This window comes from Mustela nigripes, chromosome 4, assembly GCF_022355385.1.
Source record: "Mustela nigripes isolate SB6536 chromosome 4, MUSNIG.SB6536, whole genome shotgun sequence".
Lineage (NCBI taxonomy): Eukaryota > Metazoa > Chordata > Mammalia > Carnivora > Mustelidae > Mustela > Mustela nigripes.
The window spans coordinates 160,448,214-160,467,765 of record NC_081560.1 but is presented as its reverse complement, the minus strand read 5'-3'; the positions used below and the strand labels follow the sequence as shown (position 1 = coordinate 160,467,765).

The 19,552-nt window shown below is 37.9% G+C and overlaps 1 protein-coding gene across 1 annotated transcript in view; it reads right to left on the bottom strand.

Moving 5' to 3' along the window:
- CC2D2B (coiled-coil and C2 domain containing 2B) overlaps positions 1-19,552 on the bottom strand; it is a 109,430-nt gene that overhangs the window by 44,395 nt on the left and 45,483 nt on the right. The window contains exons 15-20 of the mRNA XM_059398221.1: positions 17,236-17,386; positions 15,670-15,817; positions 9,662-9,800; positions 8,336-8,539; positions 1,220-1,312; positions 808-899 (exon numbers count right to left, since the gene is read on the bottom strand). Of these exons, the coding sequence (XP_059254204.1) occupies positions 808-899; positions 1,220-1,312; positions 8,336-8,539; positions 9,662-9,800; positions 15,670-15,817; positions 17,236-17,386 (827 nt within the window). The remainder of the gene's footprint in view (positions 1-807; positions 900-1,219; positions 1,313-8,335; positions 8,540-9,661; positions 9,801-15,669; positions 15,818-17,235; positions 17,387-19,552) is intronic.

Genomic DNA, 19,552 nt, shown 5'->3' with positions numbered 1-19,552 from the left:
TTTGGGTACACAGTCCAAGAATAGACAAGGGCATGGAGACAGAATTCCACAAAGACATGATGTTCTTTCAGAACATTATTCATTTTTCAGAAATCACTCTCCTAAAAGTGATTTGATGCTCAACTGTTCTACAGGCTCCGAAACAGGAGTTAGTTATACAAGCTGCCAACACAAATCCATGGAATTATGTACAGCTTTACAGTCACACTCATTTCCCCCCCAAAACTGAAAATAAAATACAATAGATTTCACATCTAAACCAATTAAAATGTATTGGTGACACTAGGAATCTGCAGGTGGCCCCAGGGAAGGTTCCCAGAAACATGGCATCCCTACTTCTGGTCCTACCCCTATGGTTCAGAGATAAACAGTGTGGGAACTGAGTTGAGCCAAAGCCTCCCTCACCTGCTGCCTGTGGGTTATAAAGGGGGGGATTATAGGCTTAGTATGTGGAGCTACCAGCAACAGCTTTTCCAGGAATGGTTCCAAAACAGGAAAATCTTAGGGCAAAACTAAGAAATACAGAGGTATTTCTTCTCTTTTTCTTTCCTGCCCTAAAAACTATTAATAAGGGGAGGATTGAAAAATAGTAATATGCAACTGAAAATACATATCATATAGTTGTATCCAAAATGCAATTTTAAAAGAACCAAATATATTTTAAGTCACTATATTTCACTTTATGCCTCGTAAATGCATTCTCTGACATATAACTTAATATTAAAACAGAGAACTTAAGAGAATTTTGAAGGCATTAACTTAAAGCTTTGTTATTTCATATTTTAAAAAGTAATTTTTACGATGTACCTTGCAGATACAATTTCTTCATAATCAGCCACAACATCTGATAAGTTAAATTTGCTAACTTTGACAATTCTTTTCATTATCAACCTTCTCATCTACAAAAAAATATTAATTTAAAGAAATAATAGTTTATATTTGAAGATTAAGTATTTACAATGCTAATGGTACAATTTTTAAATTTAAATTTATTTATTTATTTTTTTACTAACGAATAATGTATTATTTGCCACAGGGGTACAGGTCTGTGAATCGTCAGGTTTACACACTTCACAGCACTCACCATAGCACATACCCTTCCCAATGTATTGGTGCAATTTTTTAGTCCTAATTTTTGCAAGCAATGAATGTAAAGGGAGATTAGGATTTTACAAAAATAAATGCAAACATACCGATAATACTATTCTGTTATTGTTACCTTTTTCAGAAAATTGGCAGAATTAATTCTTTGTGCAATAATGGAATTGACATCTGAAATGGAGATATCCTTCTCTATCTGACTTTCATATTCCTAAACAGAGAATTAAGTTAGTTTTACCTCTAAAACTAAACAGAGTTCAGGGTCTGATACACTGCAATAAGATGTAAAATATTAAATATTCGGTTTATGTGTAGAAGACACAGACAACACTCTGGCATGATAGGAAAAAGAAACATATTTCTTTCAGATTCTTCCACTGAGCATTAGCTAAGAACAGCTTTTGACTATATTTCTTTGCTTCTAGGATGAGGTCCGTTCATCTTTAAAAATAGCATAATGTTGGTGCACCTGGGTGGTTCAGTCAGTGAAGCATCTACCTTTGGCTCAGGTCATGATCCCAGGGTCCTGGTATCGAGCCCCACATCGAGCTCCCTACTCAGCAGGGAGTCCGCTTCTCCCTCTCCCTGCACCCTTCCCTGTGGCTTGTGCTCCCTCTCACACACACACACTCTCTCTCTCTCAAATAAAGTATTTTTAAAAATGTAAAAAAATTAAAATAACATAATCTTGAGAAAAAAAATTATGATTGACAAAAAATTATGAAAAAATGTGAAAATGACTGCAAAGTATTCTTTATGTGTGTATTTACCTGGAAACCACTGAAAACAAAACATATGGGAAGTCGTATAGTATCAATAGCTTTAATGTTTAACTTCTAACTTTATTTTTTTTAAGATTTTTTTTAAAGTAATCTCCACACCCAATGTGGGACTTGAACTCACAACCCCAAGATCAAGAGTTGCACTCTCCACCAACTGAACCAGCCAGGTGCCCCTTAACTTCTAACTTTAAAAAGTTAATCAATAACTTTAATTTTACATCCAGTAGTTGGTATAAGATTATTTGTCAGACTGCTTCATCTATATAATTCAGAATAAATCTGCACCTGTTATATCTGCATTTGTGGGATACATCCCTAATGCACATGGAGATTGTCTTACATTATGGATAATATTAAAAAATACACAAGAGTAATGAAGTAGATACTTTAGAACTTTCAGCCACGTTACAACAAGCATTCTTTTATCTGAAAGTAATTTATTTGTTCTTCCAATTATCTGCAAGAAATCTTGAATTTAATTCGGTTGACAAGTAACAACTTTTACTTAAAGATAAATTAATATTTCCTACCACTTTACTCTTTAAAGTATTGATTTATAGGAGCTACTTGATATTATAATATCTAGATATTAACTTTTTGTTATATGTGTTGCAAATATATTGGCTTAATCTGTAGGGTTTTAACTTTCATAACAAATTAATCTTTTTAAAAATTTGTACTTTTTGAGTTTTAAGAAATACTTTCTTACCCCAAGATTAAGAAATCTATTTAAAGTTTTGCTTTTCACATGTAATCCTTTTCTTATTTTTTATTTTAAATCTAGCATAATTAATATAATTCACATGTAGTCTTCATTACACATGGTATTTATTGCTTTTATAAAGGTCTGAATTTAATTTTATTTCTTTTTTTTTAAAGATTTTATTTATTTATTTGACAGACAGAGATCACAAGTAGGCAGAGAAGAAGGCAGAGAGAGAGAGAGGAGGAAACAGGCTCCCCGCTGAGCAGAGAGCCTGACTTGGGGCTGCATCTCAGGACCCTGGGATCATGACCTGAACGGAAAGCAGAGGCCTTAACCCACTGAGCCATCCAGGTGCCCCTAATTTTTTTTCTTTCTAAAGAGATGACCAGAACTACTTAACAGATAGTCTATTCTTTCTTTTTTAAGATTTTTTTTTTAAATTTAAGGACTGTATTTATTTATTTGTCAGAGAGAGATAGGGAGAGCAAGCACAAGCAGGGGGAGCAGCAGGCAGAGGGAGAAGTAGGCTCCCAGCTAAGCAGGGAGCCCCCTACAAGACTTGATCCCAGAACTCGGGGATCATGACCAGAGCTAAAGGCAGACACTTAACAAAGTGAGCCACCCAGGAGTTCCTTTTCAAGGATTTTTAAAAATTTATTCATTTGAGAAAAAGTAGCGAGATCATGAGCAGTGGGGAGGTGCAGAGGGACAGGGAGAAGCAGACTCCTTGCTGAGCAGAGAACCTGACTTCAGGGCTCCGTCCCAGGACCCCGAGATCATGACCTGAATCAAAGGCACCTGCTTAACCCACTGAGCTACCAGGTGCCCCGAAAGTCCATTCTTTTCCAACTTATATGTAATGATACTCATTAAATATAAAGTTTCTACATACGCTTAAGTCTGTTTTGAGGCCCTCTGTTTTATTTCACTGGTTTGGAATTGCATGACTACATTTACAAAATAATTGAGGAAGGACTGGCATCCTACAAAGCTGTCTCCTTACAACTTCCTATCAGTGAACATTTACTCAAATTTCTTTTTTACATCATTCAAAATGTTTTATAATTTCCTCCATCAAGTCCTTGCTCACTAGTTGTCCCACATTCCAAATTTGATTGTTTCCTTGTCGTACCATTTAACTTGTTTCTCTATTCCTCATACTTCTTGTAAACAAATTAACCTTAAGTCTTAAGACAACTTAAGTCTTGACAAAACTTTGATTCAGATTACACATCCGTGGCAAGGAGATTTCATACATGATGTTGTATATTTCGCCCTGTATCATGTAAGGGGCAATAATGTCTGGATGTCTTTTATAAGTGTATTAGTTTTCTCTTCCTGCTATAACAAATTATTACAAATTAAGTTACTTCGACAACACAAATTGAGTATTTCACAGTTCTGTAGGTGAGAAGTTCCAGTTGTGTCAGCTGGTTTCTCTGTGCTGGGTTTTGCAAGGCTGATGTCAAATTGTAGGCCTGCTAGGTTCTTATCAGGAAGGTCTGGGAAGGATCTTTTTCCAAGCTCATTGACGTGAGCAGAATTCAGTGCCCTGCCACTGTGTGACTGAGGTGTCCTTCCTTTGCCACCATCAGGTAGAGCCTGCTCTTAGCTCCAGGCACCTCTCACCAGGCTTTGCAGGTGGTCCTCTAAGTCTCAGAGCCAGCAACTTCTCATGACTAATCTGATTTCTTTTGCTGCAGCTTTTGCTCCCAGTTGGAAAAATTTCTCTACTTTTAAAGACTCACTGTAATTAGATTAGGTCCCACCCAGATAATCCAGGATAATGTCCCTATTTTAAACAATGTGACAGAACGAATTCACAGGTTCCATGGATTAGGGAGTGGACATCTTTGGGGGGGGGCATTATTCTGCCTACTACTATTAACAAGATTAAGCTGGATCACTGAGTCAGGATGGTGACAGCTAGGTCAGCTAGGTATCTCCATTGTAGACGTACAGTGTTCCTTTTGCAATAAAAAAGTCATTTTAAATATGGATGTTATATTCAACAAATTTACTAGTTGTGACAGTTTGCTGTAGTTTCTCTTATGTTTTCCATGTAGACAAATATATTTTCTGCAAACAAGGGCAGTTTGTCTTTTCTAATTTTCTTCTTTCTCTCTTAAAGCATTGGGTCTTATTGGGAGAGAGGATAGTGGCCATCCTTATGTTGTTCAGACTAATGGGAAAACTGATGTCTATCCACTAAGTATAATGTTTGTATAGAAATCTATGAGGAAACAGATTTCTGATCCTGAGCCATACAATTAATAGGGTATTAATTCACAGTGAGGGGCGGGGGCGGGGGTGGTGGTATAAGGAATAGGTCTTCCAAAATGCTGAAAAACTAGAGACAGACAATTTGTTCAGGGACACCTGGGTACTGGCTCTATTTCTTTCTTTCTTTCTTTCTTTTTTTTTTTTTAAGATTTTATTTATTTATTTGACAGAGATCACAAGTAGGCAGAGAGGCAGGCAGAGAGAGAGGAAGGGGAGCAGGCTCCCCACTTCCCCACTGAGCATAGAGCCTGATGCGGCCTTGATCCCAGGACCTCTGTTGTAAGGTCTGAATTTAATTTTATTTCTAACTAGTTGACCAGAACCACTTAACAGATAAGTCTATTCTTTTTTTTTTTTTTTTTTCATGACCTGAGTCAAAGGCAGAGGCTTTAACCTACTGAGCCACCCAGGAGCCCCTCTATTTCTTTTCTTGAAGGATAATATGGCCTTAGTGACCAAGAACCCCAGGAGTACCATGTCTGTAAACATTCCCTTAAATAGAAGTGCATTTATCACGGCAAGTGTTAATTCTCCTGGAGTAGTTAGTAAACCTTGCCTATTGTGTACAAGGATTTTTTGTTTATTTGATTTTTTGTTGTTGTTGCTGTTGTTTCAATTTGTTTTGTTAACTCCGGCAAAACCCCACTTTGTGTGGACATGTCACAAGAAGCTTACTCCCCATTAGGATAGCGAAGTTCAGGAAAAACCAGCAACAAAATTTGTTGCAGCTCTCTCGTCCTGTGTTCTGCTCTGCTTTCTGTATGTTTCTGCATTACTGGCGAATTACATGTGAGACTCAATGTAATCATCCAGTGGGTATATAGGTGGTCCCTTCTTGTCTCTCCTCCCACCCTCTCAATTCCAGGATTTAGAAGCATTCCTTTCAATGCAGTTCACATCATCAGAAAAAAACAAAAATGTTTTAACATTCTTAATCAGTTTAAAGAAGTTCTCTTCTAAGGAAACAGTCAACAAAACTAAAAGGCAACTTAAGAAATGGGAGAAAATATTTGTAAATATTTGTAAATGACATATCCAGTAAAGGATTAGTATCTAAAATATATAAAGAACTTACCAAACTCAACACCTCCCCCTGCAAAATCCAATGAAAAAATGGGCAGAAGACATGAACAGACATTTCTCCAAAGAAGACATACAGATGGCCAACAGACACATGAAAAGATACTCATCATCGCTTGCCATCAGGGAAATGCAAATCACAACTACAATGAGATATCAACTCACACCTGTCAGAATGGCTAACACCAACAACACAAGAAACAACAGGTATTGGCAAGAATTTGGAGAGAGGGAACTCTCTTGCACTGTCGGTGGGAATGCAAGCTGGTGCAGCCACTGTGGAAAACAGTATGGAGGTCCCTCAAAGAGTTAAAAATAGGAATACCCTACGATCCAGCAATTGCTCTACTGGGTATTTACCCAAAGAATTAAAAAACACTAATTCAAAAGGGTACATGCACCCCTACGCATTATTTACAATAGCCAAGATATGGAAGCAGCCCAAGTACCCATCAATCAAAGAATGGATAAATACGGGGTATATGTACACAATGAAATATTATTCAGCTATAAAAAGAATGAAATCTTTCCATTTGCAACAAGATGGATGGAGCTAGAGAGTATTATGCTCAATGAAATAAGTCAGTCAGAGAAAGACAAATAGCACATGATTTCTCTCATATGTGGAATTTAAGAAACAAAACAAGCAAAGGGGAAAAAAAGAGAGAGAGAGAGAAACCAAGAAACAGACTCTTAACTATAGAGAACAACTTGATGGTTGCCAGAGAAGGGTGTGGGGGAGAGTGGGTGAAACAGGTGATAGAGATGAACAGTGCACCACTCATGAGCACTGGGTATTGCATGGAACTGCTCAGTCACTATATGGTACATCTGAAACTAATATAACACTGCATGTTAGCAAACTGGAATTAAAATAAAAACTAAAAAAAGAAAAAATTCCCTTTTAATGCTAATATACTAAGAACTTTCATCATGAATGAGCACTGATTTTATTAAATGCCTTCTGGGCATTTATTAAGAGAAGCATATCTTTCCTTCCTTAATCCTGTTAACATGGTAAATTATATTAATAGATTCCCAAATTAAATTAGCTTTGTTACGTGAAAACAAACCCTCTTGGATTATAAAGTGTAATTATATATTTATATACAATACATTGTTTATCAATTTGCTGAAATTTTATTAGAATTTTACAACTATGCTCATAAGTAAAATGATCCAAAATGATTATTTCCTGTCCTCCTTGCTCAATTTTGGTATGAGAGTTATATCAGACTCAGAAAATGAGTAGGATTACTTTCCTTGCTTTTCTCTTCTCTGAATAGTTAAAATAAGATAAGGAAAGCCCTGGGGCACCTGGGTGGCTCAGTGGGTTATAACATCTCTGCGTTCGGCTTGCGTCATGGTCTTGGGGTCCCGGGATCAAGCCCTACATCAGGCTCTCTGCTCGGTGGGGGAGCCTGTTCCTTCCCCGCACCCCCACCCCGTCTCTGCCTGCCTCTCTGCCTACTTGTGATCTCTCTCTGTCAAATAAATAAATAAAATCTTTTTTTAAAAAAAGATAAGGAAAGCTCCTAGTTTCAAGAGCAGAAACAGTTCCTCTTTTATGAGGTTATATTCCCGATTATCCTGAGCCTTGTGCTCTGCCTGTCACAGTTTATGGAACTGTAGAAGTAAACCCAATCACTGAAGAGGAGCAGCAGGAGGAAACGGAGTAACTTTCTAGCTATTTTAAGCTATTCTAAGGCCTTCCCACTATAGTTTGCTAACTGAAGTTCCTAAGGTCTCAGAACAGGAGATTGACCATAATTAAACCTGAAGCCAAATACCAATTGGTCAGTTTGTGATTACATATATTTCTACTCACTCTTTTTTGTGAAAGTCATGAATTATCTGCAAATCCTATCATTATATGATGATAATAGTCAAATGTACTGACTGGTGGTGCTAAGATATTGTCATTGAAAAATCATTAATTTGCATTTCCCCTTTTACCTCTGAGCCACACCAAAGAGAGTCTCCAGACAGTCCATTTGGTTCAGAATATGAATATCCTTGAGTTTTAAATGTAATGAGTCCTGTATAGTTTTGTTTGTGTATCCTCTAAGTTAAGGTATACAAGCTAAAGGATTGCTGTGTGGCAACAACAAAAACAAACACTATTTTTTAAAACGACTTTTATTTAATATTAAGTGGCTTATTGCAATTAACTTTCAGTACAGAATAAAATGAAGACAAATATCAAAGAGTTTATCCATGTTTTTCTTATAGATAATAACAAAATTTAAAGTCTATTATAACCTATTTTTAAAATAGGTTTTTAATCTAAATTTATTTGTTAAAAAAAAATTAAGATAGATTTAAAGCAACAAAAATATTAATTTATCATACAATAAACAATATTCAAATAGAAATCACATACCTGGAAGACTAAATCTGGAATATCCTTGTCATAAAGGGGTATTTGCTGCAGAAGGAAAATGTCTAACTGACCGGCATTTCTAAGTTGCAATAGCTGGAAACGTTTACTCTTTTTCATTTCTTCTTCAGAAACAAAGTTAAATTCATCTTGCAACTGTTCCAGACGAAAATATTTTGGAATGTCCTGTCCTTTATGTTTCATGTACTATAAAACATAAATAATAGAGTCTTCACTTAAAATATTAATTTTTAAAATTTGAGAATCATTTCAAAACACTTTTTTCCCTTCAACTGCTAGATGTTAGAGTTGTCATATATGAAGGAAATGGAGCAATGACTCTATACAGAGATAGAATCTGGAAAAAAAAAAAAAGAAAAGAAAAAATAAAATTCAACCTCCATGGCTTGCCAATCTCTTCCTGGTCATGACAGATATGAAAAATGAGGATATTTATATTGCACACTGGGTTAAAAGATGAGACCTATTCATATCTCTTTGCCATAAATGCTGAGAAAGGATCAATATTTCTGTATACCTGTAATCAACAGAGAACCTTAGCTGGGAAGCTTAACTGCAATAATCTATGCATCGCTTTACTCAATAAATGCAAATGTGCAGACATGGTCCATGCAGGGAAGAGTGCTAGCTAGCTATCAAAGATTTATTCACTATAGTTCTATAAGGAAAGATAAAACACAGAATGAAAAACTACAGTAAAAGACAGAATGATATCAGAGTCAGAGAATTTATAAAGAGAAAGAAAAAGTTAACAAGAGGAAATGGAAAGAAGGGCCCACATCTAACTGAGGTTATCAGTGGAACCTTCATCAGACTTGCATGGTAGGTAAGATAGCCACCCAGGGTGCCCTTCTAGGCAGAGGGAATGACATGAATAAACACATGAAGAATGCATGTTTGAGGCATACAGAGCCATTTAGGTGGTTATAAGAAAGAATAGAAGCAGTGAACAGTCTTTGAGGGTAGGAATGTGTCTATAGATCATCTTTATAGCCCTGGCATCTAGAATACCATGGGTACTCAGTAGTTGTACAAGAGATGCTTGCCTGAAGGTTAGCCTATAGGATGTACTGCAGGCTGCAAAGCAATGGCAGAGTACCAACCATCAGGCCTAAGTAGCAATTATTTCAGTTGTTGAATTTCTAATTGTCTTTACAATACTATAAAACTGGTTGAAAATCGTATCTGTCCTCAGAGTTATCTTTATATGCCTCCTGGTGCCTAGAAAAATATACAGCAAACTACAAAGTATAAGGGGGTAGAGCTTAGGAAATAGAATATACAGTCCTGATACTTGCCATAACTTACCATAATAAATTCCATTAGATCAGAATATTCTGGATCATTTGGATCAATTTTTACTTCATTTGCCCACTCAAAAAGCTTCTGTGCATTAATGAGCCATGGAATTCCAGGAACCCCTCTTGCATCTACATTCCTTAACACACTAACATAGAGAAAAATTTCTTTGAATATAAGCAAAATTACAAATACGTGAAGTATGAGTATTCTTTTAATTCCCATTTCTGTCCTTATATTTGAACTATTTTGATATCTTTGTCACAAGAGATCTCTAGGGCCTGAGATATGATTTCTTATGCCATCATGTAAGAAATATTCCTTTTCATAGGAAGAGTGCTAGCTCACAAAGGCTGAGGCAAAGCTTACATGTTAATTAATAGACTAGGGAGAGAAACTTACCCAGTTACAGCCTTAAAATTAAAAAGTTGTGATTGGATTTCAATGTACTCCCATGATTTCTTCCTCAGGGAGAGTAATAAAGACCTTAGCACATCTCCTGCCTATGCTACTATAATTCCTCCAGTCGTCCACATAGGTGTTCAGCTGTGGGCTATGCCAAAATCTCTTTGTCCCCTGTACTCCCTTCTCCACAACCAAATGCCAAGCAAGTAACACAATTAAGTAGCATTAAGTATACTCACAGTGTTGGACAACCACCGTCACTACCTATTTCCAGAATTTTTCTCATTCCAAAAAGAAATTGTTAAACAACAACTCCCCATTCCTCTCTACTCCCAACTACTGGCTTTCTGTCTCTATGAATTAAGAAAAAAAAAAAAAAGCATTGGAAGGGGAGGTGAACCATGAGAGAATACGGACTCTGAAAAACAATCTGAGGGGTTTGAAGTGGCGGGGAGTGGGAGGTTGGGGGAACCAGGTGATGGGTATTAGAGAGGGCACAGATTGCATGGAGCACTGGGTGTGGTGCAAAAATAATGAATACTGTTATGCTAAAAAAAAGGTAAGGTTATTAGGGAGGAAAGACAGATTGTCTACAAAACATCAACATGGCGACTTTTAAATAAGAATGATAAATCCCAGAAGATTATGCAATCATAGCTTCAAAGTGTCAAGGAGAAAATAAGTATCAACCTCAGATTTTATACCCAAACTATTATTCAAGAATGAGGACAAAATAAAGATATTTTCAGGTACACAAAAACTAAACAAATTTGCTAGCCACAGAAACTAACTGAAAGATTAGTAAAGGTGCAGATTTTCATCAAGAAAAGTACATGTAGAATGAAGGTGTGGAAGATAAAGAGGTGCAAACACAAAAAAGTCAATTAACCATGTCAGAAAATTTCATTAACTAGAGAGCATAAGAAAAACTTCTATATTTTAAAAATGTGTTAAGTGAAAACTCTGGACTATAATCACTGAGATTTGAGAAGTGTGCTCAATGTGATATTAAAGTATTCCAAGATCTTTTTGGTTTACTGCTTCATTTCCAGCTCATTGATGAATGAATAAGTGAATGAGTAAATCAGAAAGTACATGAATACTTTCATTCAGATCTCCCTGTTCCAAAGGAGAACTCCATGCTCTGACACCCACAAGTCAGCCTTGCCTTTCGGAGCACCCATCCCAGGTTCCTGGAACCTCTGCTCAGCACCAGTCCTTGAGTGCCCACAACTGTAGAGCAGAGTTCTGGAACCAACCACTTTGATCACAGATGTCCCAACTGTAAAGTTTTACTTCAAGTTAACTTCTTCTTCTACTTCTTTTCAAGGTTTTATTTATTTATTTGACAGAAAGGGAAAGAGCACAAGCAGGGGGGACAGCAGACAGAGGGAGAGGGAGAAGCAGGCTCCCTGCCGAGCAGAGAGCCTGATGCGAGACTCCATCCCAGTGATGAGAGACCAGAAGGCTGGCTGAGGACAAAGCAAAGGCTGACACCCTGAAACCTTCCTCCACTCCCACTCCTGGGTGGGACATAGGTGACATTCTTTAGGAACCTCCCAACTATCTTAATACCTTGCTAAGAAGGGGAAAATGACAGTGCCAATGGCAAGGCCTCTGGTATCAGGTATCTTGTAGGTCCACTTTAGCATATGAAAGTTCTATTGAAATTTCCCTTTTTCCTTATCTCCCCCAACCCCATCATAAAGAACCTGCCACCCGCTCACAATCCTGGGGCAGCAGCTCTTTCTGCCCATAGGTCCTGTCCTGTGCTTTAATAAATCACCATTTTGCACCAAAGATGTCTCAAGAATTCTTTCTTGGTCATGGGCTCTGGACTTCATCACACTAAACCTCACCTACATCACCAGGACCCTGGGATCATGACCCCAGCCGAAGGCAGATACTCAACCCACTGAGCCAACCAGGCATCCCCAAGCTAACTTCTTCTTCTTCTTCTTTTTTTTTTTAAATTTTTTATAAACATATATTTTTATCCCCAGGGGTACAGGTCTGTGAATCGCCAGGTTTACACACTTCACAGCACTCACCAAAGCACATACCCTCCCCAATGTCCATAACCCAACCCCCAATCGCCCAACCCTCCCCCCCCCCCCCCCCCCCCACCCCCCCGCCCTCAGCAACCCTCAGTTTATTTTGTGAGATTAAGAGTCACTTATGGTTTGTCTCCCTCCCAATCCCATCTTGTTTCATTGATTCTTCTCCTACCCACTTAAGCCCCCATGTTCCAAGCTAACTTCTTTAGAGAGTGCTCTGGACTTTGAAACCTCTTGCAATTCACTGCCTCTTGAAATCTGTCATTTGTTCCAATCTTTAACGGAACTGCTTTTCATCTTTTGTAAACCTGAGTTCCCAAGTAAGTGGAACTGCTAGCCGCAGCATCATGGAAGCCATGAAAGAAAAGACTTCAAAAAGCAAAATGATGAGGACAGGCCAGTGACTATGGCCAGAAGGTCACTGGTAGTGTTCAGGAATAAATGGGTTGAGTTAGGGAAGGAATGTGTGAATGAAAAATGGAGGCCTTGTACACAGATCAGTAGACTACACAAATGAGGACTCAGACAGAGAAAACAGCCAAGACGGGTTTTCAGGGGTTAATCAAATGCTTGGGTTTTTCTTTGTTTTTAAAACAAAGAAGGCTTCTTGAATATAAATCTTGAATATCTTAGGGAAATGGAAGTTAAAGATAACATAAGAAAAGGATATAAATATGTCCTCAGGATCCTAAAGGAGACAAAGGAAAATTTCAAATTACCTATATACAAGTTAGCTTTAGAGTAAGAAGAATAAATATTTGACTCCAAAAAGTAACCAAAAAAAAAAAAAAAAAAAAAAGAATAGTATAAGGAGGCAAAGATTGGGAATAGCCCCAGTGGGGATGATGCTAGGGAAAAACGAAGAAATACAAGCATATATTGGTTCAGAGTATTAAAATCTTATTCACTAACTCCAAAACGGATTTCCTTTATTAACTGTCCACTTTTCTCTAAAATGCTATTATTCAGGTCTCTAAGAAGACGACCTTGTTTCCTTAGCAAAGCAAGGACATCATCAAAATTATGTTCCTGTCTACACAGCAATTTCCATTTCCTTCTCTGATTTGAAGAGGTTTCCTCTTCTCTAGAGCCAAGCTATCACTTATACTCTGGTTCAATATCTTCTTGACTCTGAAGGATCACATACTCTTTCTAACATATTCTGGCTCTTTTTCTATGGATTTCATCATTTATTCTAAGAAGATAAAAATTGTCCCAATTTTCAAGAAACTTATACTTTGATTCTATTGTCTGTCTTATTTTAAAGCCTCTTCTCAAAACTTAAACTTCAGTTTTAAAAATAAAAAAGGAATAGGGAGAGGGTAGTGGTGTGATGGACATTGGAGGAGGGGTATGTGCTATGGTGAGTCCTGTTGTTGGATCCATGGTCAAAGGAACAAGACTGATACAAAGCGAAGGTCAAGCAAAGCTTTATTTCGCACCAAGCATTAAGAATCAAACCGTCTGGTCGGGATTGCCTCTTACAGAGAGGGCGACCCCTCCCTGCCTTGCTGACTAACTTTTATAGAGCAGAGGCCATGTGGTTGAGCCTGGCCACACACAGGTGGCCAAGGAGATTGTAACACACAGAGAAAGCGGCACAATCATGCTAGGTCACACAGGTGGCCAATTGAATTACAATTCACCCCATAGTAGCTATTTGAACTAGCCTATCACCTTGGTCAGGATTGGCGCCCAAAAGGCGGGGCCCACACTCCTTGGTAGCTAGGGAGACAGTATGCACACTTTAATGATTGGATGTCTCCATCTGGCCCAACTCATCCCTGCATTCCGGCTCTTTACCTCCACCTGACCTGACCTGCCCTTGTATTTGGGCTTTGTTATCAGGGACTGGTCGGCCATATTCTACTGGTTTCCCAGACTTGCATTTAAGTAAGTTCCCCTGGGCAGGGTCAGTTTAAGTTTTACTGCATAAACAACAAAATCACTGTTTAACCAGGCAATTCACAGGCCTGTGAATTAACCTGGGGCTAATAATACATTATATGTTTGTTAAAAATTTAAAAATTGTTAAAAAAATAAAAATTAAATTAAAATTAAAAAGGAAAATAATGCACATCCATGACCTCAGCCTTCTCAACAAAAGTTGCTGAGTGCTACTGACACTGTTTGTTTTTCTCTAAAACTATTCCCAAGAAAATCATTTATGAACTCTTACTATGACTCTGGACATATGCCACTGACTTTATACATAGTGTTCTCACTCTTATTTATAAAACAGTCTCTAATTTCAGTTGTGATTTCCTGTTTAATCCAAGTTATTTATAGCAAGGTTTTAAACTTAAAAAATTAGGCCACCTGGGTGGCTCAGTGGGTTAAAGCCTCTGCCTTCGGTTCAGGTCATGATCTTAGGGTCCTGGGATCGAGCCCCACATTGGGCTCTCTGCTCAGCAAGGAGCCTGCTTCCCCCTCTCTCTCTGCCTGCTTCTCTACCTACTTGTGATCTCTGTCAAATAAATAAATAGAATCTTCTAAAATAAAAATTAAAAAAATCATTTTAAAAATACTTTTTTTAAGAGCAGTCAGATTCAGAGCAAGACTGATCAGAAAGTGCACAGTTTCCGTATGTCCCCTCCCCCCCCAAAACATGCAATCTCCTCTACTATCAATATCTTGTACCAGAATTATAATTTATTACATTTATTGCAATAAAAGAGTTGCATTTGTTACAATCAATGACTGACACATCATTTTATCACTCAAGGTCCATAGTTTACATTAGGCTTTACTCTCGGTGATGTACACTCTATGCATTTTGACAAAATATGATGACATTTATCTACAATTATAATATCATACAGACAGGAGTTTCACTGCCCTAAAAATCATGTGTGCCCTGCCTATCCATCCTTGTTTCTTCCTAATGTCTGGCAACTACTGATGTTTTACTGTTCCCATAGTTCTGACTTTTCCATAATGTCATATAGTTGGTTATAACAATGTTTTAAAAAATATATATGTGTTTAGATCGGGAGGAGGACACATCTTTCTGTTATCATCCTTTTGAAATGAGGGAATCTACTTGGCTTTTTATATTTAGTTTTATTCAAACACAGCAATACATATATAGCAATATATAAAGCAACATTACCTTTTTATAGATTTTTTATTGTAGTTAATTCTAGTAATCCTACTTGTGGTATGATCTAGATATTAATCCCAAACTCTCTAAGAAGTCCTAGGGCATAGAATAAGATTTCTAGGATTTTTTTTCTAGCAAATTGATAATGCATAAATGGTTCTTTCATAATCCAGAAGGGCTGGGATATACCAAGGATCCAGAGATAAAATCCTTGGGGGTCTTGGCCTCTGCCTGCAAGAGCTATGGAACAGCCTCTCCCATCATCCATATAACTATAAACCTAAGCATTAAAGAGATACATTCACTTACATATGAATCCAAACAAAAATAAATAGTCCAAATAAACTAGACTACTCTTGCCACTGCTAGAATTTTCTCTTTTACAGACACAGGTTTCTGTGTGATGCTTTGTTGAGGAATGGCATTATTTGTCAAGCATAAAAGTTTATTACCTGCAGTAAGCAGATCTTAATGACTGTGACATGGGTGTCAGAGGAATACCATTTTCGTCTAAAGCCCACGATAGAGAGTAGCTCAGTTTTCCTGATGTCAAAAGACAAATTTCTTCAGTTTCATTTCCCTCAAGAAGAAAAGGCACATCTGTTTATAAAAAGTATTAAAACATGAATTTTTATTAAAGCATAGAGTGTGACACATTGTAGATTCCCCCCTCCTCCAATTTACTTGTGGAACCCCAGGCTTTTCTATGGTGACATCAGGCTCTAATCTTAGAACCCTCCCTCATTTTCCATCAAAGGTACCTCAAGGAAGACTACTTCAAACAGACTACAAAACAGAGAGGAAAATATTGATCTGAAGACCTAGGGTTGAACCCCTCTATTACCCTCTTCTTACTACTAGAAGCATCATTAACCATTCTTTCTGGAAGTGGCTTCCAGCAGGAAAGGACAGCTGGCCACAGAACTGGAGGCCAGCTACTACTCTGTCCCCTTTCCCTACAGTCCTGAGTCTTCCCACCCTCTACCCATTTTCTTTCTCATTCTCCAGAGGGCCTAACAATACTCCTTGAAACTTCTTCTGAGTTCCCGGTGCTCTCTAAATTTTTTGCCCTAAGTCTTTTCTTCTGGGTTCCCACAACCCTATTTTCTCACTTCAGCTGGACTCTAAGCAAACTACATTCCTTTCTTATTCCTGTCCTTCCCCGGCTTTTTTGCCTACTTATTTCCTTCTCTCTCCTCATTGCTCACTTTTTCATTCTTCCCTTCCACTTGTTCATACACAAGAAGCTGTCAAACTCCTAGCTAGGAAGGTGAAAGAAGGCATGGGGGGGGGGGGAGTGAGAGGAATGGTGGTGTTCTCACAGACATGCTGACTTGTATTTCATTGCATGAGGAGTGAAATCAATCGAGAAACAAGTGAACAGAAATATCCCTTCATCCTTCTCTCCTTTTCTCTTTTTCTCTCACTCCATCTCTACCTTCCTTCTCTATTCAGCTCAAGGATGCATCAATAGGTCCCGGAGGATCTTTAGGCTTTGCTGAAGGAGAGGCAGAAGCCGAGCAGTCTCTCCACTTAGGAGCAGAGCTCCTGTTCCAGAGAGTGTATTGCTCTTGTCTCAGGCGATTTAGGAAAAGCACAGGTGCCAATTCTAAATTCCAGATTTTTCAAAGATCTGATTCAAGACAGTTTTTAAAATTTTAATTTAACATCTGAAAGGAGAATTTAATTCACTTTAATGCTAATACTGTAAACAGAGCACTCTGGACTCACATAAATGACCCAGAGTTAGGTAGGATATAGAACTCATGAAGAGGGGGTTTTGGGAGAAGGGGGTGGGATTATGGACATTGGGGAGGGTATGTGCTTTGGTGAGTGCTGTGAAGTGTGTAAACCTGGTGATTCACAGACCTGTACCCCTGGGGATAAAAATATATGTTTATAAAAAATAAAAAATTAAAAAAAAATCTATATTAAAAAAGGAAAAATAAACCCTAAAAAAAAAAAAAGAACTCATGAAGAGAATGAAGGTGTGAGGGTGACATGTTAAATAAACTTACTGCTTCCTACTTCTCCACACGCAGGTATGACCAGCTCATCAGAGCTAAATTCTACATATTCCAAAACAGTCTTACTTTTCAACTCTGTGTTGTTAGGTAAAGGTAAATATAGTTTTGCCAGTAAACTTGTTCTTTTACTTATCTCATAAACCTAAATATAAAAGAAACAACTGATGGTTCATTGAAAGTATATAATGGGGGGTGGGGATCTAAAATGAGAACCCTCAACACATTTTTATTCTTTTTAAAAAAATACTAGCATATAAAATAGGTATTTCTCTAGACCATTTCATCCATATGATTATGAGAAAGGAAATAATCGTTTAAGTCCTTAAAAATAATGCCTTTTACTTGTTTCAGAGAAAATGAGTTGAATTAAAGGATTACAAAGAGAGGGCTGAGCACAGAGGTACATATAACATAATACTCAAAAAACTTACTTTTGCATAGCACTTTTAAAGTTCTTTATAAAGCCTGATAGAAATGATTAGGAAATAGGCATTACTTTTCCAATTTTATAAATGCAGCAATTGAGTCTCTCTATGAAACTACATTAGTTTTTATTATAAATGGTAGAGATCCAGGTTGAATTGCTTAGGAAAAGGGAGATTCACTGGTTCATAGAATCAGAGGACAAGTTAAACAAACTGTGGGAGGTAGGGGAGGGAGAAAGAGTCGCAGAAGGAGGAGAAAGGGAGGGGTTGAGTAGACAGCTCCATAGATGTCCACTGGGTACTAGACCCAGGTTTTCTGATTCTGTATGCTGTCTTTTCTACTACCAGTCCATCACTGCCATAACTATAAACCTAATTTTTAAAAATATTTTATTTGTTTATTTGAGAGAGAGCACAAAGGTACCTCAAGGAAGACTAGGAATGTAGGAATGTAGGAATGTAGCCTCTCAAGGGGAGATGATCAGAGGGAGAAGCAGACTCCCCGGGGAGCTGGGGGCCTGATGCAGGACCTGAGCCAAAGGCAGTGGCTTAACCAACTGAGCCACCCAGATGCCCAAACATAATTTTTTTTTTAAACAAAAATCTTATTTTGACCTATACTGTGTTGTCAATATTTGGGAAAATAGTGATGTGCTCAAAGAAGAAGAAAATCAAGGAGGAAAAAAAATGCTTCTTTAAAGGTAAGAATGTGTCAATCAAAAGGATGGTTAATTAGCCAAAAAAGCAGAGTAAAAGGAAAGTCAAAGAAGTAGTTATTTTTTCTGCTCATCTAAATATTGTCCCTGCAAGAGTGACTAGAAGTCAGCACACTAGTTCCTTGACAAAGGCATCCCTAACACAGAAAGATATGTAGGGTTTATAGCTAATGGGCTTACAGCAAGTTCAGGCCTATGAAAGAAATTTCCTACTGCAAATCAGTAAACTGGGTAAGTGAAAAGAGGCATAACTATACTGATAACTATATTCAAACGTTACACTGGCATTTTTTATTTTATAGATCAGCCTTGTGATTTGTTTAGGGGACATAGACATTCTTTTTTTTTTTTAAAGATTTTTTCTTTATTTATCCGACAGAGATCACAAGTAGGCAGAGAGGCAGGCAGAGAGAGAGGAGGAAGCAGGCTACCTGCAGAGCAGAAAGCCCGATGCGGGGCTCGATCCCAGGACCCTGGGATCATGACCTGAGCCGAAGGCAGAGGCTTAACCCACTGAGCCACCCAGGTGCCCTGGACATAGACATTCTTATGGACTGTCAAATCCAGTTTCTGGGACTGCAGGGCTGGAGGCCAGGCCCTGGATAGTAAAGGTGAAGGTAGAGAATTCCACGTTCATGAGTGAAGTCTCCTGGGAGAGCTCTGCCCCCTGAGGGCAGATCTCAAACTCACGGTGTGGCTGGGATGGAGTGTCAAGAATGAAGATGGGCCTTGTAAGTGGGAGAACTAGAATGTTCAAAAGCTCAGAAGTAGGAAATTCCAAGGATGTATGTGTGGCGGGGGGGGAGAACCCAAGCAGTTCAGTTTGGCTAAAGTGAAAAATGAATAAAGGGAATGATAAGAAGTAAATTCAAAATGTGGGTCAGAATCTGTTAGGTTAGGCCATATAGATTTATTTTGCAACATTTTCAGTTGCTCATGGTTGGTGCACTTGAATCCTAGCGAGATTCTGTTCTTTCCCTGCCTCTTAGTTTGCTAAGATCATGTTCTAAGTTGTAGATGATGAAGAATTTGAAATACACATTTATCTACTTGGGGGTGGAGGCAAGTTTTATACTTCAACTGGCTGGATTATTCAAAATTTATTTTAGGTACAGTCGGATACTATATTCAGTGTATTTTTTAAATAGAAGTTTTAACAGAGGTACA